Raw genomic sequence first — 26,332 nt, 5'->3', positions numbered from 1 at the left:
ATTGGCATGTTAAAACAGCTGTGTACTGAAAGCATTTATTATGCTGTACGGTGCTTAGCAGCGGTGACTTTCTGACCTCCAGGCTGGGTGTGTGTTGTGGTGTGTGGTGTGTGTGTGGTGTGTGTGTGGTGTGTGTGTGCATGCATGTGTGTCTGTGTGTGTGTGGTGTGTGTGGGTGTGTTGTGTGTATGCATGCATGTGTGTCTGTGTGTGTATGGTGTGTGTGGTACGTGTGTGTGTGTGTGTATGCCGTATGCCTGCTCTGGGCTGTCTTCATGTGACATATCATTCATTAAGAAACAAGGTCAGGTCCGTCTGAATGCAAATGGATATGTCTTGCAGAAATGCACACACACACACACCACACACACACACACACACACACACACACACACACACACACACACACACACACACACACACACCACACACACACACACACACACACACACACACACACACACACACACACACACACAAAAATATTCATATTCATCATCTCTAGCACCACCAATCAGTATACAATTAGTAGGAAATGCCTACTCATAATTGGCTAAAATCACAGGATGCACACCGAAGACGTCAATGGAAACATTTATCTTTCTCAATCTTTTTTACTACAAAACATAGAAAAGTGCAGTGGTGTAAAGTACTTAAGTAAAAATATTTTAAAGTACTACCTAAGTTGTTTTTTGAGGTAGCTGTACTATACTTTTACTTCACAACATTCAAAAAAAAAAACTTTTACTTTTTAATCCGTACATTTTCCCTGACACCCAAAAGTACATGTTACATTTTGACAGAAATGTTTTCAATTCCAACTGCTTCTGATCTAAACACAAATACTTATTTTGTAAATTGAGTGTTGGAGTGTGACCCTGGCTATCCATCAATAAAAAAAATATTTGCTTAAGTCAAAATTACTGAAACTTTAACTTTTGATACTTAAGTACATTTTAGCAGTTCCATTTAACTTTGACACTTAAGTATATTTAAAACCAAATACTTTTAGACTTTTACTCAAGTAGTATTTTACTGGGTGACTTTCACTTTTACTTGAGTCATTTTCTATTAAGGTGGCAAATGTATGGAGTAAAAAGTACATTATTTTCTTTAGGAATGTAGTGAAGAAAAGTAAAACTTATAAAAAATATAAATAATAAGGTAAAGTCCAGATACCCCAAAAAATGACTTAAGTACTACTTTCAAGTATTTTTACTTAAATACTTCACACCAATGCCTTTCCTCACATTGCTTTTAAAATCAGAACAGAGGCCTGGTGTCAAACTACATCTTCATAAATTGCTGATGAAGAGAGTGAAGAAGAAAATATAGAAATGTATTTCAAGGCTCTCATGCTATCCTCATTCTATATTTCAAGGCTCTCATGCTATCCTCATTCTATATTTCAAGGCTCTCATGCTATCCTCATTCTATATTTCAAGGCTCTCATGCTATCCTCATTCTATATTTCAAGGCTCTCATGCTATCCTCATTCTATATTTCAAGGCTCTCATGCTATCCTCATTCTATATTTCAAGGCTCTCATGCTATCCTCATTCTATATTTCAAGGCTCTCATGCTATCCTCATTCTATATTTCAAGGCTCTCATGCTATCCTCATTCTATATTTCAAGGCTCTCATTCTATCCTCATTCTATATTTCAAGGCTCTCATGCTAGCCTCATTCTATATTTCAAGGCTCTCATGCTATCCTCATTCTATATTTCAAGGCTCTCATGCTATCCTCATTCTATATTTCAAGGCTCTCATGCTATCCTCATTCTATATTTCAAGGCTCTCATGCTATCCTCATTCTATATTTCAAGGCTCTCATGCTATCCTCATTCTATATTTCAAGGCTCTCATGCTATCCTCATTCTATATTTCAAGGCTCTCATGCTATCCTCATTCTATATTTCAAGGCTCTCATGCTATCCTCATTCTATATTTCAAGGCTCTCGAAATAGGAGGGGTAGGGGTAGAGAGGTGTAGGGGAGGGACTGGAGTGTTGAGTATGGCTGGGAGGACAGACAGGGCTGGGGTGGGTTGGGGAGGATGGGGTGGGTTGGGGAGGATGGGGGGGCCTGGATGATGGGGTGGGTTGGGGAGGATGGGGTGGGTTGGGGAGGATGGGGGGCCTGGATGATGGGGTGGGTTGGGGAGGATGGGGTGGGTTGGGGAGGATGGGGGGCCTGGATGATGGGGTGGGTTGGGGAGGATGGGGTGGGTTGGGGAGGATGGGGGGCCTGGATGATGGGGTGGGTTGGGGAGGATGGGGTGGGTTGGGGAGGATGGGGTGGGTTGGGGAGGATGGGGGGCCTGGATGATGGGGTGGGTTGGGGAGGATGGGGGGCCTGGATGATGGGGTGGGTTGGGGAGGATGGGGTGGGTTGGGGAGGATGGGGTGGGTTGGGGAGGATGGGGGGCCTGGATGATGGGGTTTGATTATTCTGTTTGAATTACAGAGGCGCTCACTTCGCCTCACCTCTCTTCTCTTCTCTCCTCACGACACACACACACACACACCCTCACAACACCAGAACAGCCTCTTCGTGACTGGAACGCTGAGACTAATGGTAAACAAGCCAGGGAAATCCCAAGAGTACCTTCATACACACACACACACACACACACACACACACACACACACACACACACACACACACACACACACACACTCACACTCACACTCACACTCACACTACACACACACACACACACACTCCATCAGACTGTTAAACAGCCATCACTAATACAGAGTGGCTACTGCCAACATACTGACTCAACTCAAGCCACTTTAATAATGGGAAAATTGATGTAATCAATTTATCACTTGCCACTTTATGTTATTTATATTAGATAATGTTTACATAACCTACATTATTCATCTCATATGTATATACTGTACGCTATACCATCTACTGCATCTTGCCATCTTGATGTAATCAGATGTATCACTAACCACTTTAAACAATGGCACTTTATATAATGTTTTCATAACCTACATTACTCATCTCATATGTATATACTGTACTCTATACCATCTACTGCATCTTGCCATCCTGATGTAATGTATCACTAGCCACCTTAAACAATGCCGCTTTATATGTTTTCATACCCTGCATTGCTCATCTCATATGTATATACTGTACTCTATACCATCTACTACATCTTGCCTATGCCATTCGGCCGTCACTCATTTATATATTTTTATGTACATATTCGTATTCATTCCTTTACACTTGTGTGTACAAGGTAGTTGTTGTGGAATTGGTAGATTACTTGTTAGATATTACTGCATGGTCGGAACTAGAAGCACAAGCATTTCGCTACACTTGCATTAACACAGGGCCTTCCCTGTGGCTTAGTTGGTAGAGCATGGTGTTTGCAAAGCCAGGGTTGTGGGTTTGATTCCCACGGGGGACCAGTACAGAGAAAAAAAAAAGAAAAAAAGAATGTATGAAATGAGATGAAATGTATGCATTCACTACTGTAAGTCGCTCTGGATAAGAGCGTCTGCTAAATGACTAAAATGTAAAAACGAAAATGTAACACCTGCTAACCATGTGTATGTGACAAATACATTTGATTTGATTTGATTACACTGACCCAATATGCCCAGATATAAACATAAACTCGTAGTCAATCCTCTGGAACATAAACATGAACAAGCACGGAAAGAAACACACCCATCCATAAAATCGAATGCCAAACATGCATGCTTCAAAAAACAGTCCCAGGAAAACTCCCAACCTCCCTCTAATCTGAGAGTGTGTCAGTCTCAGTGGTGATATGTTAATCAGCTCAGCGATGGTATGCTTATCTAAACCGCCACATTAGAGGCTCTACTCAGGTCGAAATTAAACAAACTGTCCCTCGGGCTATGGAGAAGATGGACCAAGGCTATGTCACCCTATTCCCTATATAGTGCACTACTTTTGACAGGGATCTGGTCAAAAGTAGTGCCGGATATAGAGACTATGGTGCCACTTGGGACACACCCTCACTGTACCATCCTTGATCCCTTATACAGCTACAGTAGCATCTAAAGTATTGTCTCCCTTCCTCCAACATCCTACTGTACAGCCTAGTCTCATAGACTAGACGTAACATACTAAATGTAAATCCGGGACATTCAAATCAGTACGATATGTTACGTTTGGTATGGTTACATAAGACAGAAGGTTACTTCATGTAAAAAATGGAAGTGGTCGGGGTGGGTGGATAGGCGTATAACGTGAACGTCTAGCAACCCAAAGGTTGTGTGTTCAAATCTCATCACGGACAACTTTAGCAAATACTTACTTCTTTTTTTTAGCTACTTTGCCACAACTTAGCATGTTAGCTAATCCTTCCCCTAACCCTTTAACCTATCTCCTAACCATAACCTTAACCCTAACCTTAAGCCCTAACCCCTAGCCTAGCTAACGTTAGCCACATAGCTAACTTTAGTGTTAGCCACCTAGCTAACATTAGACACAACAATTTGGAATTCATAACACATCTTACATTTTGCAAATTCGTAATATATTGTAAGAATTGACAATTTGTAACATATCATACAGCCTGCGTAATTCCAGTGTGAGACAGTCAAAGATTTTGAGTCTTCTGCCGGTTGGGTGTCTTCCATCCGGATTGGACAGTGAGGAGTTTCAGAACATTGCTGAGAGCCAACACCCTCCTCTCTCGCCCCCTCACACACACTCTCATACATACACACACACACCAATGGGCCCTCTCCAGTTGCTCTCTGTGGGGGCGTTTGATGCTCTGTGATAATGATGAAAAAAGACACTCGAGCTGTAGAGAGAGGAGAGAGAGAGAGAGGAGAGAGAGAGAGAGAGAGAGGATAGAAAAGAGAGAGAGAAAGAGGAGAGAAAAGAGAGAAAGAGGAGAGAAAAGAGAGAGAGGATAGAAAAGAGAGAGACAGAGAGAGAGAGAAAGAGAGAGAGAGGATAGAAAAGAGAGAGAAAAGAGAGAGAAAGAGGAGAGAAAAGAGAGAGAGAGGATAGAAAAGAGAGAGAGAGCAAGAGAGAGAGCGACATACAGAGAGAGAGAGGAAGGGAGAGAGAGAGAGAAACTGAGCTACACTTCCTAATCTCCTGTCAAATGTATGACCATATTAGAGACACATATTTCATCTCAGATTACACAGATCCACAAAGAATTTGGAAACAAACCCAATTTTGATAAACTCCCATATCTATTGGGTGTTATACAATGGGTGGGTCTAATCCTGAATACTGATTGGTTAAAAGCGCATTCCAGCCAGTGTCTATTCCACAAATTATGGCTAAATTTATATTCAAATTCGATCTCCAACTTTCCCATAGTAGTGAACATGTAGGGGTTGGGAGTCTGGACGAGAGAGAGAGGCAGGCAGCGTTTCTCAGCCAGTCTAAATCATGAATCAGCTGGCATAATTTTTATGGATATATACAAAGAAATGTCAATTGAAAAAAGGTCGAAGTGCCGCTAAATTGCAGTCTTTCCAGCTTCAGTTTGAAGTTATTGTGTTAGCTATGTTGTTGGCTAGCTCCTCTGTGTCCTAACGAGACAGCACATTTTCTATGCCAGGCAAAATCGTGCCTCATTAGCTCATTGTTATGGATTTTTAAATAAATGTCACTAGAAAACATCTTAAACAAATGCAGCTACTGTTGTTACTCTTGTCACACCCTGATCTGTTTCACCTGTCTTGTGCCTGTCTCCACCCCCCTCTGGGTGTCTTCCATTTTCCCCATTATCCCCTGTGCATTTATACCTGTGTTTTCTGTTTGTCTGTTGTCAGTTCGTCTTGTCTCGTCATGCCTACCAGCGTGTGTTTCCGTACACCTATTTCTCTAGTTCCTGTTTTCTAGTCCTCCTGGTTCCGACCATTTCTGCCTGCCCTGACACCGATCCTGCCTGCCTTCCTGTACCTATCTGACTCTGACATATGTCATGACGTTGCCCTCTTTGGGTTTTCTATGCACCACCCCCCTATCCCCCCTACCCAGGCTCTGTGAGAGAGGTCGTAAATTCCAAAGAAAATGTCCCGCCTCATGGCCATAGTATAAAGAGAGAGTGGGTTTCATAGAAAGAACCCAGGAATTCTTCCACCTCACAGGACTGGAGAATCGAACGACATTTATGTTCTGGAGAAGGTATAAAAGATCGGTGAAGAATCCAGCTACGAACTGGTCCGTTTGGTACAATTTTGTCAAACTCATGAGAGACAATACGGCCACATTACCATGGCTCTGTTTATATAATAGCCTCAGTTGTGAGACTTACATCTAATGGTTGTATAAAATGAATGAATAAGGATAAAGCTATTTGGAATATGTTGGGATGCTTGTAAGATGTTAATGTGAGAGAATTGTATTTCTGTGTAAAGTTTCACCAAGTCATCGACACGCCCCCATGGCCAGGCGGGACCTGGCGTCATGAGACAGCCTTTTCTATGTTCCGAATATAACCCCCACACAGATTTTATATCACCAGACCGAGCTTACCTCCATTAAGAGTGGCTAAAGGTTTGACCATGCATTCCTCGTTCTGAACTTTAACCATACCACGTGGTTAAACTCTTAGACTATTGATACCGACAGAATAATAACAAGTCTTTGATATTAATTACTAGTCTGCAGCTAGGAATTCGGTATCATTGAATGTGAAGACCGACGAAACATCTGTCCTATAACGACATTAATGAATGTCACTTTGAAATATCCATTCTAACCGAGAGAGAGAGAGAGAGAGAGAGAGAGAAAGAGAACACAAAACTCTCCAACAGAACGAACTCTTCAACAAAGATCCCGACGACACACTGAGCGTAAATATATATATTGATTGCAATTGTTTCCGAATGAGTGAGCGTTCATGTGCAAAGGATTAGCATATCAATTGTTATAATTATCAACTCTTTTGTCTAACAAGCCGCCATGCCCTTTTAGCCCACTAGGGCACATTCTCCTATCATTTCCTTGTAACCATATCTGTTTATTATGCATTTCTGTGAATTACTTAGTTAGTAAATAAATTATTTAAAGACAGTTGATGTATGGATGACTCATAGTGAAGACTGGGTTCGTGCAGATAACCAACAATTTACGACGTTTGGAATGAGACTGACGAGGTAACTAATACGCCATTAATCAGAAGACTAATAGATCAGATATTATAATATCTGAAAGTTATATTAGGAAAATTATAACTTTGTAATCTGAATATTTTCCTTGGTGCCCCGACCTCCTAGTTAATGACAGTTACACGATTAATCAGTTTAATCGCGTAATAATAATTACAGAGAGTTATTTGATAAACATGTCTTCCGTTTTAATGATGCCAAAGACACGACACCTGGTTAAGAATTTCTGCCTGCCCTGACCCTGAGACTGCCTGCTGCCCTATACCTGTCGAACTTGGACCTGGTTCTGAACCTCTGCCTGTCCTCAACCTGCCCTGACCCTGAGACTGCCTGCCGCCCTATACCTGTCGAACTTGGACCTGGTTCTGAACCTCTGCCTGTCCTCAACCTGCCCTGACCCTGAGACTGCCTGCCGCCCTATACCTGTCGAACTTGGACCTGGTTCTGAACCTCTGCCTGTCCTCAACCTGCCCTTACCCTGAGACTGCCTGCCGCCCTATACCTGTCGAACTTGGACCTGGTTCTGAACCTCTGCCTGTCCTCAACCTGCCCTGACCCTGAGACTGCCTGCCGCCCTATACCTGTCGAACTTGGACCTGGTTCTGAACCTCTGCCTGTCCTCAACCTGCCCTGACCCTGAGACTGCCTGCCGCCCTATACCTGTCGAACTTGGACCTGGTTCTGAACCTCTGCCTGTCCTCAACCTGCCCTGACCCTGAGACTGCCTGCCGCCCTATACCTGTCGAACTTGGACCTGGTTCTGAACCTCTGCCTGTCCTCAACCTGCCCTGACCCTGAGACTGCCTGCTGCCCTATACCTGTCGAACTTGGACCTGGTTCTGAACCTCTGCCTGTCCTCAACCTGCCCTTTGCCTACCTCCTGTGGTTTAATAAACTACTCTGTGTATTGTATCTTCCGCCTCCTGTGTCTGTATCTGGGTCATATCCTGAGTTGTGTTAGTTCTGGCTGCACTGTTTGACGTGACTGTAAGTTAGCCGTAGTTGGCTAGTTAGCAAGCAAGGGAGAAGAACGTTGCCAGCCAGTATGGCAATGGAACATTTAGAACGAACGACTGGGTCACGTCCATAGATACAGAACAAAAACACTGAACGTCTGGGTCACGTCCATAGATACAGAACAAAAACACTGAACGTCTGGGTCACGTCCATAGATACAGAACAAAAACACTGAACGTCTGGGTCACGTCCATAGATACAGAACAAAAACACTGAACGTCTGGGTCACGTCCATAGATACAGAACAAAAACACTGAACGTCTGGGTCACGTCCATAGATACAGAACAAAAACACTGAACGTCTGGGTCACGTCCATAGATACAGAACAAAAACACTGAACGTCTGGGTCACGTCCATAGATACAGAACAAAAAGATTGAACTGAGTCGCGTCTCTGGCAATCGAAACAACAGAACGAACGACCAGTCGGCTTGGGTAGCAACCCTATATTTGTGTCAGGACTATATATTGTGGAAGGATGAAATAGTATGAATAAATTAATCAAAATAAAGTTTTTAATGAAGATATGTCAATCATTATTTGAATATGTTGGTAACACGTTGTATAAAAGTGATAATGCCCCCTAGAGCTTCTAGGGCATTATCACTTAAAAATACCATCACAGCCGCAATACATGTGACCTGTTGTATTTTAACTATTTGCACATAATATGACATTTATAATGTCTTTATTCTTTTGGAACTTTTTTGAGTGTAATGTTTACTGTTCATTTTTTATTGTTTATTTCACTTTTGTTTATTATCTAGTTCACTTGCTTTGGCAATGTTAACATATGTTTCCCATGCCAATAAAGCCCTTAAATTGAATTGAGAGAGAGAGAGAGAGAGAGAGAGAGAATGAAGAGAGAGAGAAAGAAAGAGAGAGAGGGCGAGAGTGCAAGAGAGAGAGAGAGAGAGAGAGGGAAGAGAGGGAAAGAGAGATAGTGAGGTAGAGAGAGAGGGAAGAGAGGGAAAGAGAGATAGTGAGGTAGAGAGAGAGGGAAGAGAGGGAAAGAGAGATAGTGAGGTAGAGAGAGAGGGAAGGGAGTATACTGTAATAGATTTCTGCCAAGGAAATTCATCTGTGTAAAACAAATAAGAGGTAAAATATTACGATATAGCTATAATCTCTCCCATCTCACTAAACAGGAAAAATACCCCTGCGAGGGAACTTCTTACTATTGATCTTTGACACTAGGTTTTTCTTCAGAGGGTGAATCTCAAATCTCTTGCCTACTTCAAGTGATGGGATTGACTGTTGACATAAGCAAAGTTCTAGTCAGTTGTGTTTTTTCTGTTTTTGTCATGCTGTTATCTAAGGAGTCAGGAGTCACTCTCCTCTGCGTGAGCCAAGTAAACGGCTGACAAGGCTCCCTGCAACCCTACGCGTGGACACGCATCATCAAAGAGCGCCAGCAGGCTGTCATACAAGTCAAATCATCAAGAGCAGAGGGGAACAGCTGCTGTAGAAGACATGGTGCATTATACTCATGGAGGATTATCACTGCTAAAAGGTCACAGAGACTTGAGAAAGACTGCAACAAAAACGCCTAAATACATTCAGAATGCCAAACAGGACAAAACATGAATAAAACATTATTTTTTTTTTTACTAAATGGGAGTTGTGATGATATACGTTTACCACTGGCTGTTTCATTAATGTCTTGGATAGGATTAGGAAATCTTGGTTAAGGTTCATAACAGAACAACTACAAACACTGATGAACACAAATCATTACTGGTCATGACTTTTTACCTTGTTGTAGTGCAGCATAGTTAAAGGGTGGGCGAAGGACATGTGTATAACTAATGGTACTATGACCCCTTAAGTCCTAAAAGCCACCCTTTTACTGAGGCATAATGATTGGATCTTCCATGAACAGAGTGATCGACTGCTAGGGGAAGAAGGGGAAATGTGTTGTGGACCATCATCCATACTACAACCATTATTAGATAGAATCATTATTATACCATTATCACCATTATCACATTGAATCATTACTATACCATTATTATCAGTAAACCACGCTCTATTTGTGAGCGTAAAGAATTACTCTGGAATCTACAACTCAATCATATTTAACCTATAAGTCCTTTACCTCAGTTGCTTCCCCACATGCTGTTGTATAATTGGAAAATCACATTAAATTCACATAATAGAAAATAAACAGCAGCATATCAACTGGGCTACCTTAGAGACTGGGATAATGGCCCTACTAGGCTGCCTTAGAGACTGGGATAATGGCCCTACTGGGCTACCTTAGAGACTGGGATAATGGCCCTACTAGGCTACCTTAGAGACTGGGATAATGGCCCTACTGGGCTACCTTGGAGACTGGGATAATGGCCCTACTAGGCTACCTTAGAGACTGGGATAATGGCCTTACTAGGCTACCTTAGAGACTGGGATAATGGCCCTACTAGGCTACCTTAGAGACTGGGATAATGGCCCTACTAGGCTACCTTAGAGACTGGGATAATGGCCCTACTAGGCTACCTTAGAGATTGGGATAATGGCCCTACTGGGCTACCTTAGAGACTGGGATAATGGCCCTACTGGGCTACCTTAGAGACTGGGATAATGGCCCTACTAGGCTACCTTAGAGACTGGGATAATGGCCCTACTAGGCTACCTTAGAGACTGGGATAATGGCCCTACTGGGCTACCTTAGAGACTGGGATAATGGCCCTACTAGGCTACCTTAGAGACTGGGATAATGGCCCTACTAGGCTACCTTAGAGACTGGGATAATAGCCCTACTAGGCTACCTTAGAGACTGGGATAATGGCCTTACCAGGCTACCTTAGAGACTGTGATAATGGCCCTACTAGGCTACCTTAGAGACTGGGATAATGGCCCTACTAGGCTACCTTAGAGACTGGGATAATGGCCCTACTAGGCTACCTTAGAGACTGGGATAATGGCCCTACTAGGCTACCTTAGAGACTGGGATAATGGCCCTACTAGGCTACCTTAGAGACTGGGATAATGGCCCTACTAGGCTACCTTAGAGACTGGGATAATGGCCCCACTGGGCTACCTTAGAGACTGGGATAATGGCCCTACTAGGCTACCTTAGAGACTGAGATAATGGCCCTACTAGGCTACCTTAGAGACTGGGATAATGGCCCTACTAGGCTACCTTAGAGACTGGGATAATGGCCCTACTAGGCTACCTTAGAGACTGAGATAATGGCCTTACTAGGCTACCTTAGAGACTTGGATAATGGCCTTACCAGGCTACCTTAGAGACTGGGACAATGGCCTTACCAGGCTACCTTAGAGACTGTGATAATTGCCCTACTGGGCTACATTAGAGACTGGCATAATGGCCCTACAGAACAGTTTGTAATTGAGCATGTTAATCTCCCACCATGTCTGAATAATGATGTAATATCTTTTAGATACTCTTCTGAGTCCCAAATGGCACCCTATTCCCTTTATAGTGCATTACTTTGGTGACGCACACTGAGTCTCTGCAAAGTCTGCCTCTTGTTGTTGAAAGCAAATATTCTCCATAATCACTATATTATCATTAATCCGTCTCTACCTCAGAGGAAAGCCTGTAAAATCTTGTGGATTTCAATTGGATTCACTAGAAGAAGCTGCTGGAAAGGACTATAGCTCCTTCTAGAGCGTGAACCCCATCAAAGGGGTTTTCCTCCCTCTCCGCTGACACACTCAAGCTTGATTTGACAGGCAGATTTGAATAGTTTCAGAGGTGTGATGGCAAATGGCACCCTAGGTCAAAAGTAGTGCATTATATAGGGAATAGGGTGAGTAGTGCATTATATAGGGAATAGGGTGAGTAGTGCATTATATAGGGAATAGGGTGAGTAGTGCCCTATATAGGGGATAGGGTGAGTAGTGCATTATATAGGGAATAGGGTGAGTAGCGCATTATATAGGGGATAGGGTGAGTAGTGCATTATATAGGGAATAGGGTGAGTAGTGCATTATATAGGGAATAGGGTGAGTAGTGCATTATATAGGGAATAGGGTGAGTAGTGCCCTATATAGGGGATAGGGTGAGTAGTGCATTATATAGGGAATAGGGTGAGTAGTGCATTATATAGGGAATAGGGTGAGTAGTGCCCTATATAGGGAATAGGGTGAGTAGTGCACTATATATAGGGAATAGGGTGAGTAGCGCACTATATAGGGAATATGGTGAGTAGTGCCCTATATAGGGGATAGGGTGAGTAGTGCACTATATAGGGGATAGGATGAGTAGTGCATTATATAGGGAATAGGGTGAGTAGTGCATTATATAGGGAATAGGGTGAGTAGCGCATTATATAGGGAATAGGGTGAGTAGCGCATTATATAGGGAATAGGGTGAGTAGTGCATTATATAGGGAATAGGGTGAGTAGTGCATTATATAGGGAATAGGGTGAGTAGCGCATTATATAGGGAATAGGGTGAGTAGCGCATTATATAGGGAATAGGGTGAGTAGTGCATTATATAGGGAATAGGGTGAGTAGCGCATTATATAGGGAATAGGGTGAGTAGTGCATTATATAGGGAATAGGGTGAGTAGTGCATTATATAGGGAATAGGGTGAGTAGTGCATTATATAGGGAATAGGGTGAGTAGTGCCCTATATAGGGGATAGGGTGAGTAGTGCATTATATAGGGAATAGGGTGAGTAGTGCATTATATAGGGAATAGGGTGAGTAGTGCCCTATATAGGGAATAGGGTGAGTAGTGCACTATATATAGGGAATAGGGTGAGTAGCGCACTATATAGGGAATAGGGTGAGTAGTGCCCTATATAGGGGATAGGGTGAGTAGTGCACTATATAGGGGATAGGATGAGTAGTGCATTATATAGGGAATAGGGTGAGTAGTGCATTATATAGGGAATAGGGTGAGTAGCGCATTATATAGGGAATAGGGTGAGTAGCGCATTATATAGGGAATAGGGTGAGTAGTGCATTATATAGGGAATAGGGTGAGTAGTGCATTATATAGGGAATAGGGTGAGTAGCGCATTATATAGGGAATAGGGTGAGTAGCGCATTATATAGGGAATAGGGTGAGTAGCGCATTATATAGGGAATAGGGTGAGTAGTGCATTATATAGGGAATAGGGTGAGTAGCGCATTATATAGGGAATAGGGTGAGTAGTGCATTATATAGGGAATAGGGTGAGTAGCGCATTATATAGGGAATAGGGTGAGTAGCGCATTATATAGGGAATAGGGTGAGTAGCGCATTATATAGGGAATAGGGTGAGTAGTGCATTATATAGGGAATAGGGTGAGTAGCGCATTATATAGGGAATAGGGTGAGTAGTGCATTATATAGGGAATAGGGTGAGTAGTGCATTATATAGGGAATAGGGTGAGTAGTGCATTATATAGGGAATAGGGTGAGTAGTGCCCTATATAGGGGATAGGGTGAGTAGTGCATTATATAGGGAATAGGGTGAGTAGTGCATTATATAGGGAATAGGGTGAGTAGTGCATTATATAGGGAATAGGGTGAGTAGCGCATTATATAGGGAATAGGGTGAGTAGCGCATTATATAGGGAATAGGGTGAGTAGCGCATTATATAGGGAATAGGGTGAGTAGCGCATTATATAGGGAATAGGGTGAGTAGCGCATTATATAGGGAATAGGGTGAGTAGCGCCCTATATAGGGAATAGGGTGAGTAGTGCATTATATAGGGAATAGGGTGAGTAGTGCATTATATAGGGAATAGGGTGAGTAGTGCATTATATAGGGAATAGGGTGAGTAGTGCCCTATATAGGGGATAGGGTGAGTAGTGCATTATATAGGGAATAGGGTGAGTAGTGCATTATATAGGGAATAGGGTGAGTAGTGCCCTATATAGGGAATAGGGTGAGTAGTGCACTATATATAGGGAATAGGGTGAGTAGCGCACTATATAGGGAATAGGGTGAGTAGTGCCCTATATAGGGGATAGGGTGAGTAGTGCACTATATAGGGGATAGGATGAGTAGTGCATTATATAGGGAATAGGGTGAGTAGTGCATTATATAGGGAATAGGGTGAGTAGCGCATTATATAGGGAATAGGGTGAGTAGCGCATTATATAGGGAATAGGGTGAGTAGTGCATTATATAGGGAATAGGGTGAGTAGTGCATTATATAGGGAATAGGGTGAGTAGCGCATTATATAGGGAATAGGGTGAGTAGCGCATTATATAGGGAATAGGGTGAGTAGCGCATTATATAGGGAATAGGGTGAGTAGTGTATTATATAGGGAATAGGGTGAGTAGCGCATTATATAGGGAATAGGGTGAGTAGCGCATTATATAGGGAATAGGGTGAGTAGTGCATTATATAGGGAATAGGGTGAGTAGCGCATTATATAGGGAATAGGGTGAGTAGCGCATTATATAGGGAATAGGGTGAGTAGCGCATTATATAGGGAATAGGGTGAGTAGTGCATTATATAGGGAATAGGGTGAGTAGCGCATTATATAGGGAATAGGGTGAGTTGTGCATTATATAGGGAATAGGGTGAGTAGTGCATTATATAGGGAATAGGGTGAGTAGTGCATTATATAGGGAATAGGGTGAGTAGTGCCCTATATAGGGGATAGGGTGAGTAGTGCATTATATAGGGAATAGGGTGAGTAGTGCATTATATAGGGAATAGGGTGAGTAGTGCATTATATAGGGAATAGGGTGAGTAGCGCATTATATAGGGAATAGGGTGAGTAGCGCATTATATAGGGAATAGGGTGAGTAGCGCATTATATAGGGAATAGGGTGAGTAGCGCATTATATAGGGAATAGGGTGAGTAGCGCCCTATATAGGGAATAGGGTGAGTAGTGCATTATATAGGGAATAGGGTGAGTAGTGCATTATATAGGGAATAGGGTGAGTAGTGCATTATATAGGGAATAGGGTGAGTAGTGCATTATATAGGGAATAGGGTGAGTAGTGCATTATATAGGGAATAGGGTGAGTAGTGCATTATATAGGGGATAGGGTGAGTAGTGCATTATATAGGGAATAGGGTGAGTAGTGCATTATATAGGGCCTTCAAACTCAACTCCGGACCTCCAAGACAGTTTCACTGCATTATTTCATTGTTCCCCTTTAATCAGGGACTGATTTAGACACCAGGTTGGTGATTCCCCTTTAATCAGGGACTGATTTAGACACCAGGTTGGTGATTCCCCTTTAATCAGGGACTGATTTAGACCTGGGACACCAGGTTGGTGATTCCCCTTTAATCAGGGACTGATTTAGACCTGGGACACTCAACCATGCTCTCTAAAAGCTCAATTTTAAATGAACCTCTCCTGGGGGATTAGTTTAAGGACACACCACAGTGTCAAACTTTAACCCCAAAACTGTTTTCAGATTTGACACATTCATTCTCATCCCTGCCTGGTGCTTTTCTCCACTCCTTTGGTAAATTAGTATCCCTTGAAAGCATTGTGTTGTGTTCACACCTGGATCCCATTGACTTCTGCATACAGGCCAACGAGGCTGTGCCTCTGGGAGTGACTGCTGTAAAACACAATTACAACCAGCTTTAAGCCGTTTACTCAGCTCCCTGCCTCCCTTACACACCACACACACACACACACACACACACACACACACACACACACACACACACACACACACACACACACACACACACACACACACACACACACACACACACACACATATTACACTAATTGTGAGGATCTGTTGGGTTGTTGGGTTGTCCTCCCCACCCACCAGCATTTAATGTCTTAAAATGAATACTGAGTTCTAACTGTAAGTTAATACTGAGTTCAAACTGTAAGTTAATACTGAGTTCTAACTAAGTTAATACTGAGTTCAAACTGTAAGTTAATACTGAGTTCTAACTAAGTTAATACTGAGTTCAAACTGTAAGTTAATACTGAGTTCTAACTAAGTTAATACTGAGTTCAAACTGTAAGTTAATACTGAGTTCTAACTGTAAGTTAATACTGAGTTCTAACTGTAAGTTAATACTGAGTTCTAACTGTAAGTTAATACTGAGTTCTAACTAAGTTAATACTGAGTTCAAACTGTAAGTTAATACTGAGTTCTAACTGTAAGTTAATACTGAGTTCTAACTGTAAGTTAATACTGAGTTCTAACTGTAAGTTAATACTGAGTTCTAACTAAGTTAATACTGAGTTCTAACTAAGTTAATACTGAGTTCTAACTAAGTTAATACTGAGTTCTAACTAAGTTAATACTGAGTTCTAACTAAGTTAATACTGAGTTCTAACTAAGTTAATACTGAGTTCTAACCAAGTTAATACTGAGTTCTAACTAAGTTAATACTGAGTTCTAACTAAGTTAATACTGAGTTCAAACTGTAAGTTAATACTGAGTTCTAACTGTAAGTTAATACTGAGTTCTAACTGTAAGTTAATACTGAGTTCTAACTGTAAGTTAATACTGAGTTCTAACTAAGTTAATACTGAGTTCAAACTGTAAGTTAATACTGAGTTCTAACTGTAAGTTAATACTGAGTTCAAACTGTAAGTTAATAAAGTGATAATGCCTGAGAAGCCGGTATTTGGAGGATATATTGGCACGGGTGTTGTTAGGCCCGAGACGAAGTCATGCCAATCTATCCTCCAAAGACCGGCTTCGAGGGCATTATCACTTTTATACAACGGGTTACCAACATATTCAAATAATGATTTACATATTTTCATTAAAAACGTAATTTTGATTCATTTATTCATACTATTTCATCCTTCCACAAGATCAAATCTAGGGTTTCTGTAACAGCCGTCGTATATAGTGGACCAAGGCGCAGCGGGTTGAGTGCTCATCTTAACTTTATTTGAACACGTAACAAAACAAAAACAAGAAAACGATCGAACGCACAGTATTGCATGCTACACACACAGCAGTGCAAAAACAACTTTCCACAAGGGACATGTGAAAACAGGGCTACCTAAGTATGACTCCCAATCAGCAACAACGATGTACAGCTGTTCCTGATTGAGAGCCATACCAGGCCAACACAAAGAAATACACAACATAGACAGATCATAGAAATACAAAACATAGAACATAACCAAAAACCCTGGAATACTCTAAACAAACACCCCTCTACATAAACACATATCCCAACAAACCCCGAACCACATAAAACAAACACCGCCCTGCCACATCCTGACCAAAGTACAATAACAAATAACCCCTTTACTGGTCAGGACGTTACAGTACCCCCACCCAAAGGTGCAGACCCCGGATGCACCTCACACAAAAAATAAACACAAAAATCAACCCCCCAAACTAAAGGGAGGGAAGGGAGGGTGGCTGCCGTCACCGACGGTTCCCGTGCTACACCCCCCCTCCCCAATCCTCCTACTGTGGAGGTGGCTCAGGCTCTGGCCTTAGTCCATCACCTAACCTGTCCACCCCCGCTGAATACCTCAGGCTGAAGCGCATCGCTGTAGACCTCGGGCTGAAGCACGTCACTGTAGACCTCGTGCAGAAGGGCAACTCTGGGAGCTCCGGACTGTAGGGCGACTCTGGGAGCTCCGGACTGTAGGGTGACTCTGGCTGCGCCGGTTCCGGACTGTAGGCCGTCTCACTCGGTTCCAGACTGTAGGCCGTCTCACTCGGTTCCGGACTGTGGGCCGTCTCACTTGGTTCCGGACTGTGGGCCGTCTCACTCAGTTCCAGACTGTGGGCCGTCTCTCTCGGTTCCGGACTGTGGGCCATCTCTAGATGGGGCACTGTCGCCGGACACTCTGGACGGGGCACTGTCGCCGGAAGCTCTGGACGGGGCACTGTTGCCGGAAGCTCTGGACGAGGCACTATTTCCGGAAGCTCTGGACGAGGCACTATTGCCGGAAGCTCTGAACGGGGTACTGTCGTTGGAAGCTCTGGACGGGGACTGCGCACTGAAAGCCTGATGCGTGGGGCTGGTAGTGGAGGTACCAGACTGGATACACGCATCCCAAGGCTAGTGCGAGGAGTAGGAACAGGACGAGTTGGACTGGGCTTACGCACTGGAGGCCTGGTGCGTGGGGCTGGTAGTGGAGGTACCAGACTGGATACACGCATCCCAAGGCTAGTGCAAGGAGCAGAAACAGGACGAGTTGGACTGGGCTTACGCACTGGAGGCCTGGTGCGTGGGGCTGGTAGTGGAGGTACCAGACTGGATACACGCATCCCAAGGCTAGTGCAAGGAGCAGGAACAGGACGAGTTGGACTGGGCTGACGCACTGGAGGCCTGGTGCGTGGGGCTGGCTTTGGATACGCCAGACTGGATACACGCACCTCAGGGCTGGTGCGAGGACCGGGAACAGGATACACTGGGCCGTGAAGGCGTACTGGCGGTTTCGAGTGCAGTACTGGCACCACCCTTACTGGCTGGATTCCCGCTTCCCCCTGGCAAATGCGGAGCGCTGGCACCGCGCACACCGGCCTGTGAATACTCGGCCTCGACGCCATGCGCATCACGCCATAGCACGGGGCCTGACCAGTAACATGCTGCCTCCGGTAAGCACGGGGAGTTGGCTTGGGGCTTAACCCTGGCCCAGCCAAACTACCCGTGTGCCCCGCCCAAAAAAATGTATTGGGGCTGCCTCTCAGGCTTAAATGCCAACCGTGTACCAATATAACAGTCCCGGTCCACTCCAGCATTCCTCTATGGTCCAGCCCCAGCTAAAATCTCCTCCCAGGTCCACGACTCCCGATAGCCTTTCTCCAGCTCCTTACCCCGCTGCTTGGTCCATTGTTGGTGGGAAGTTCTGTAACAGCCGTCGTATACAGTGGACCAAGGCGCAGCGGGTTGAGTGCTCATCTTAACTTTATTTGAACACGTAACAAAACAAAAACAAGAAAACGATCGAACGCACAGTATTGCATGCTACACACACAGCAGTGCAAAAACAACTTTCCACAAGGGACATGTGAAAACAGGGCTATCTAAGTATGACTCCCAATCAGCAACAACGATGTACAGCTGGTCCTGATTGAGAGCCATACCAGGCCAACACAAAGAAATACACAACATAGACAGATCATAGAAATACAAAACATAGAACATAACCAAAAACCCCAGAATACTCTAAACAAACACCCCTCTACATAAACACATATCCCAACAAACCCCGAACCACATAAAACAAACACCCCCCTGCCACGTCCTGACCAAATTACAATAACGAATAACCCCTTTACTGGTCAGGACGTGACAGTTTCTGCCCAAGCCGGCTAGTTGTTCGTTCTATCGATTTGGTTGCCAGAGACGTGACCCAGTCATTGTCTTTTTGTTCTGTATCTATGGACGCAACCATACTGCCTGGCAACGTTCTTATCCCTTGCTTGCTAGCTAGCCAACTACGGCTAATTTAGAAACAGTGCAGCCAGAATAACAGCAAAGTAGCTGCATTTGCATTTGTTTAAGCTGTTTTCTAGTGATATTTATTTGGATACATCCATAACAATGAGCTAATGAGGCGCGATTTCGCCTGGCACAGAACATATGCTCTCTCGTCAGGACACTGTTGTTCAGAGCAGCTAGCCAACAACACAACTAACACAATCACTTCAAACTGAAGCTGGAAAGACTGCAAACTAGCTGCACTTCATTTTGTTTTACCTGTTTTCTATTCATATTTCTTTGTGTATATCCATACAAATGATGCTGATTCATGATTTCAACTGGCTGAGAAAAGCTACCTATCTGTCTGTCTGTCTGTCTGTCTGTCTGTCTGTCTGTCTGTCTGTCTGTCTGTCTGTCTGTCTGTCTGTCCGTCCGTCCGTCCGTCCGTCCGTCCGTCCGTCCGTCCGTCCGTCCGTCCGTCCGTCCGTCCGTCCGTCCATCTCATCTCGACTCCCGACACGTTCATTACTATGCTACAGCTGGAGATCCAATTTCAATATAGAAACGATGTTGCAAATGTCGGAGAGACAGACAGCAAGGTTTATAGAATCTCCGCTGTTGAAAACCTAAATGTTAAGCTAAAAGAAATGTGAGATAATGTCTAGATGCTTTTTATAGTGGAGATTAAGTTTATAAATTGCCTGGCTGGACTGATGAGATAGTGGATGGGCAGTCAGATGGAACAGAGTAAATAGGCATTTTAACAATATAGATTTAGCCGGTGGTACCTTGTGCAATAGACGCCGGCTGGAATGCGGTTTTAACCAATCAGCATTCAGGATTAGACCCACCCGTTGTATAACACTGAGTTCTAACTGTAGTACTTGAGTAATGACCACATTATTCTACCAGACCTTAGAAAGTACTCAACAACATTTCAGTAGTGTTTCTAAGTACTCCTCCACACATTTCAGTGTTCTTTCTAAATCACAAAACCCTGATCACCCACAGGGTTACATAAATTGCTGTAGTTTCCTCTAGCATGATAAATAGATAACACTAAAGAGAGAAAGACTGAGGACTTTGGAGAGCATCGTCTGTGACTAATCAGCTGAAAAGGTGATAGACCGATGCCTCGGTTTGCTGTTGACCTTTAACCCCTGACATCATGCAGACAGCCAGAGAGAACTGGGTTACATCCGAATGGCACCATAATCCCTACATAGTGCGCTACTTTTGATATAGGGATTAGGGAGCCATTTGGGACACAGCCTGGATAATCTCTGCTAGCCAGATGCTAACGCATCAGAGGTAGTACTTGGGCAGCACCTTGTGCCAACGGAAGACAATTTCTATGCATCTTGAGCGGACAGATCTGATCCACACAGACACACAGAGGAACTTGTGGTTTTGTAGATCTACTGTAGGTGAGCGTTATCTAATTCAAGGTCATAGGATGTCCTCTGTCGAAAGTCTTTAGCAGAGATGAGAAAAACAGTAGTGGAGAAAGTAGACAGGAAAGAGTTTGTGATACGAGGGATTCCAAAATTCTGTTCAGACTTCCATTTTGTTCCATTTGAATGCCTTGTGTCGTGGTAAACCCTTGCTGATTGGCTCTAGTGTCAACTAGGAGACTCATTGGTTCACATCCCAGCAGAATGTCCTCAATGGGAGGAACAATGAGACGCGAAGCCCCTGTCTAGTGAGGAATAGGGTCATCGGTTTGGCACACACAAATAATGATACCGTATAAATACCCCAACGGAAGGTTGTAACCTTGCCAAGGTGAACCAATGAAACCACTGACAACACAAGGAAGGTTTTTTGTTGCTTTGCCTTATATTTGTAACACAGGCATGGTATGTGGGTCTACGGGGTCAGACACAGACAATAATTGTTCTGTCAGACCTACTGATATTGCTTGGTAATACATTTAGAACACAAATTGTCACACTGACACAGCATACAAAACAGGCAACACTGACGAGAGAGAGAGAGAGAGAGAGAGAGAGAGAGAGAGAGAGAGAGAGAGAGAGAGAGAGAGGCTGTGGCATTGAAAATACAATGGAGCCTTCTCTCCACATCAGCCTGTGTGTGTGTGTGTGTGTGTGTGTGTGTGTGTGTGTGTGTGTGTGTGTGTCGTCCTAAGGGAACCAGACATGTCTTAATCACGTAGCCCCACACACCCCAACTGCATGCTAAAACATTGATAATTTCATTCCACTAAATCAAACAGACTGAGACAGTGCTGTCCTCCATTCCCTCACCTCTATTGGACGAAGAAAGGGGTGACCCCTCCTCGTAAACACTAGGACCGCGTCCCAAATGACACCCTAGTTCTTATACAGAACACTACATAGGGAATAGGGTGTCATTTGGGACGAACACAAGATGCACTCTGAGGAGGCAGTGAGAGAATCAACAGGACGGTAGACAGGAGGGAGGGGTTTCTCCTCACCGCTGATTCCCACTGGTGGATCACCTGGGGTTGCGTCTCAAATAGCATCCTATTCCCTATACCAGGACTCTCCAACCTTGCTCCTGGAGACATACCCTCTTGTAGTGAAATCCTACTGGAAGGTAGCTCTCCAGGAACAGGGTTGGAGTTAAAACCTACTGGACGGTAACACTCCAGGAACAGGGTTGGAGTTAAAACCTACTGGACGGTAACTCTCCAGGAACAGGGTTGGAGTTAAAACCTACTGGACGGTAACTCTCCAGGAACAGGGTTGGAATTAAAGCCTACTGGACGGTAACTCTCCAGGAACAGGGTTGGAGTTAAAACCTACTGGACGGTAACTCTCCAGGAACAGGGTTGGAATTAAAACCTACTGGACGGTAACTCTCCAGGAACAGGATTGGAATTAAAACCTACTGGACGGTAACTCTCCAGGAACAGGGTTGGAGTTAAAACCTACTGGACGGTAACTCTCCAGGAACAGGGTTGGAGTTAAAACCTACTGGAAGGTAACTCTCCAGGAACAGGGTTGGAGTTAAAACCTACTGGACGGTAACACTCCAGGAACAGGGTTGGAATTAAAGCCTACTGGACGGTAACTCTCCAGGAACAGGGTTGGAATTAAAACCTACTGGACGGTAACTCTCCAGGAACAGGATTGGAATTAAAACCTACTGGACGGTAACTCTCCAGGAACAGGGTTGGAGTTAAAACCTACTGGACGGTAACTCTCCAGGAACAGGGTTGGAGTTAAAACCTACTGGACGGTAACACTCCAGGAACAGGGTTGGAGTTAAAGCCTACTGGACGGTAACTCTCCAGGAACAGGATTGGAGTTAAAACCTACTGGACGGTAACTCTCCAGGAACAGGATTGGAATTAAAACCTACTGGACGGTAACTCTCCAGGAACAGGGTTGGAATTAAAACCTACTGGACGGTAACTCTCCAGGAACAGGGTTGGAATTAAAGCCTACTGGACGGTAACACTCCAGGAACAGGGTTGGAATTAAAACCTACTGGACGGTAACACTCCAGGAACAGGGTTGGAATTAAAGCCTACTGGACGGTAACTCTCCAGGAACAGGGTTGGAGTTAAAACCTACTGGACGGTAACACTCCAGGAACAGGGTTGGAATTAAAGCCTACTGGACGGTAACTCTCCAGGAACAGGGTTGGAGTTAAAACCTACTGGACGGTAACTCTCCAGGGACAGGGTTGGAGTTAAAACCTACTGGACGGTAACTCTCCAGGAACAGGATTGGAATTAAAACCTACTGGACGGTAACTCTCCAGGAACAGGATTGGAATTAAAACCTACTGGACGGTAACTCTCCAGGAACAGGGTTAGAGTTAAAACCTACTGGACGGTAACTCTCCAGGAACAGGATTGGAATTAAAACCTACTGGACGGTAACTCTCCAGGAACAGGATTGGAATTAAAACCTACTGGACGGTAACTCTCCAGGAACAGGGTTGGAGTTAAAACCTACTGGACGGTAACACTCCAGGAACAGGGTTGGAGTTAAAACCTACTGGACGGTAACTCTCCAGGAACAGGGTTGGAGTTAAAACCTACTGGACGGTAACTCTCCAGGAACAGGGTTGGAATTAAAGCCTACTGGACGGTAACTCTCCAGGAACAGGGTTGGAGTTAAAACCTACTGGACGGTAACTCTCCAGGGACAGGGTTGGAGTTAAAACCTACTGGACGGTAACTCTCCAGGGACAGGGTTGGAGAGCCCTGCCCTATACAGACCACTAGTTTTGACCAGAGCCCTATGAGTGCAGGTCAAAAGCAGTGCACTATATAGGGAATAGGGTGTAATTTGGGACACAGCCTTGGTAATAACCAGGAGAAGGACAGCAAACGGACACATAGTACTTGAAGAGATTTATTACCCATTCATAAGCCCTACATAACCCATTCATAAGCCCTACATAACCCATTAACAAGCACTACATAATACTTAATCAATGCTTATGTACTGTTTATGAATGTGTAATGAAGTCTTTATGTAGGTAACCTTCAAATAAAGTGTTACCAACCTATCATTAACTATGTGTTTATCTGATCTACAGCCAATTAAAGCATTATTCTGCAGAACTATGTAGGTATAGATCACACATGACATCTCTATCATCATGCACTTGTTTTGGTCTCTGTGACACGTGTTTTATTTTACTAGCTGTTATCAGAAGCACATCTGGGGCTCCCCGCCAGATTCCAGTAGTTTGGTTTTTAAATAGATTACACAGTGAAGACAGTCCCTCATTAGAATGGGTTTCCACCTCCCACATTCGGATGTGCTTGCTATGTCCTGGAAACAAGCAATGCTTTGGCAATGAAAGACAAATTGATTCCTTCAGTGTTGCCAAGTGCCAAGCCTAACTGCCACCCAGTAAACAGACTGGGGAATGTCTCCAACTCATCTTTGACAGTATGGAGTATTGTTCCCCTCTTAAAACAGAATGTCTGCCAAACTGATCCAATTCGTCTGCAGTCCTCCAACACTTGTGTTTATATATCCACATATATATCCATATTTATATATCTATGGGAAGTCCGAGAAACAAGGTTTCTAAAGGTTTGTATCTTCAGATTGGAAGCTGCTCGACACTGTAGAGAGGAATTCAGTGTCGTACTTAGAAGGGTTTCTGTTATAGCCTCCTTTCTCAGTTTCAGGAGTCAGTGAAAACAGTGCACAATTATAATCCAACGGGAAAAGCTCCTACTCCTGGTAGTGGATATATCAGCATCCATGAGGATCTTTCTTTATAAGCTGCTTTTAAAAAACAGAGGACCCTGATATGAGGCCTTATTGAGATACGGGGCCCTTACTGGGTCTCACTGGAAAGGCCCTGAGCCGAAACTCTTATCCCACTGAGAACACTGCTGCTCCAACTGGTCTAGCAGTCTGTCCACCGAGTCCTCCTTATTGTCCAGCTTCAGGTACCTGCGGGCACAGCCCAGGTCTAACCGGGGCCAGCTGCGGTGCTTCTGCTCCTGTACAGGAGTGAGCTCCGGGGTCTCCACACATCCAACCATGTTCACACACACGTCCAAGCTGCGCTCCCTCCGCGTGGGCTTGGACTGCACTATCTGTGGGTCCGCCCCAGGTCCCCCGGGTCGCATGGCCCCTTCCTGTAGACGTATTACAGTCTGGGGCCCGTGGGGGCCTGGGTTAGTCCTGTAGCTAAGACTGTAGGAGCGCCTGGGCAGCATGGCTGTGACCTCCGACCAGTCGTCCCCTCCCAGAGTGGACATGGAGCTGGCTGACACCAGACAGTTGTTGAGCTTAAAGAGGTGAGCGGGCTGAGGGTCTGGGCAGGAGCCCCCTACGCCTGGCTCACCACCACCACCACTGCCCCACCGCGTGTTGAAGTCCGTCTTGCTGGAGTTGCAGGAGTTGGAATGGGAGGAGTGGAGGGAAGGGGTGGAGGCTGACTCCTGGTGGTGTAGAGCCTCCGTCTGTACGGTGGCCTGCTGGTACATATAGTCAGCCCTCTCCTCCTCCTCCCTGCTGCCTCTGGTTGTCTGCAGCAGGGGCTCTGAGCTGGCCAGCTGCTGCAGACAGAGGATGTTAAGGTGGGTGGCAGGCAGACTGCTCACCCACTGGTAGTGTCTGGCCATAGCGTTGGCTGCTGCCATGTCTGAGAGGTCGGCCGAGGGCACGGCCGCCGACACCGAACAGATGACGCTCTGCATCTGGGCCAGCAGCATCTGGGTCTCCCTGTCGCGGTTCTCGTACAGCACCGTGTTGGCACAGATGACGATGAACAGCCCCACGCCCATGATGACTGGTCCCAGGAGCTTCATCCGCTCACTGTGGATCAGACTGGCCGTTGTCAGGAGGCTCTTAGCCCCCAGGCTCCAACCGGATGACTGGGGCTCAGAGACACCCTTACCTCTACCTCCTGCTGCTCTGTCCACAGAACCAGAGCCTTGTTGTCCAAGTCCAAGGAGCTGTGATGATCGGTGGGTCCGGTAGGGCCAGTACCCAGCCACTGCCAGAGCTGTGCCCACCACCACCACGATGACCCCCAGCACTAGGAAGGCTCCTGGCATGGAGCGGATGCGCAGCTTGCCTTGGATCAGGCCCTCCTTCTTCTTCCGGCCCCGCAGGCTGAAACCAGACATCCGTTGGCGTGGGGAAGGAGAGCTTGGCGTTGGGTCCCCGGGGGCCCCGGCCTTCTGGGTCTTCATGGTGCGACTCGGTCCAGCACCCTATCGGAACACTGTGGAAGAAAAGCAGGTTAATAGAAGAGACTACTAACGTGGCTTCTGCTTCCTATATAGTTTTTATACTGTTGTTGATATTGTTCACCTCCTCATTCCCTTTCCCTCCCACCCTCCCCTTCTTACTACTTTGTTTTGTTTCTCTTTTTAATGTAAAGTGTGTTGTGACCC

The 26,332-nt window shown here is 44.7% G+C and overlaps 1 protein-coding gene across 1 annotated transcript; it reads right to left on the bottom strand.

Annotated features, from left to right (window-relative positions):
* Nucleotides 1-24,769: 24,769 nt before the first annotated feature.
* On the bottom strand, nucleotides 24,770-26,128 carry tmem200b (transmembrane protein 200B). Its single transcript, XM_014178677.3, has one exon. It carries the CDS (start codon nucleotides 26,126-26,128, stop codon nucleotides 24,770-24,772), a length of 1,359 nt encoding a protein of 452 aa, XP_014034152.2.
* Between the last annotated feature and the right edge of the window lie 204 nt (nucleotides 26,129-26,332).

The sequence above is a fragment of the Salmo salar genome, chromosome 27, assembly GCF_965601325.2.
Source record: "Salmo salar chromosome 27, fSalSal1, whole genome shotgun sequence".
Taxonomy (NCBI): Eukaryota; Metazoa; Chordata; class Actinopteri; order Salmoniformes; family Salmonidae; genus Salmo; species Salmo salar.
The sequence above is the reverse complement of the archived record's forward strand: the minus strand, read 5'-3'. Positions and strand labels throughout refer to the sequence as shown.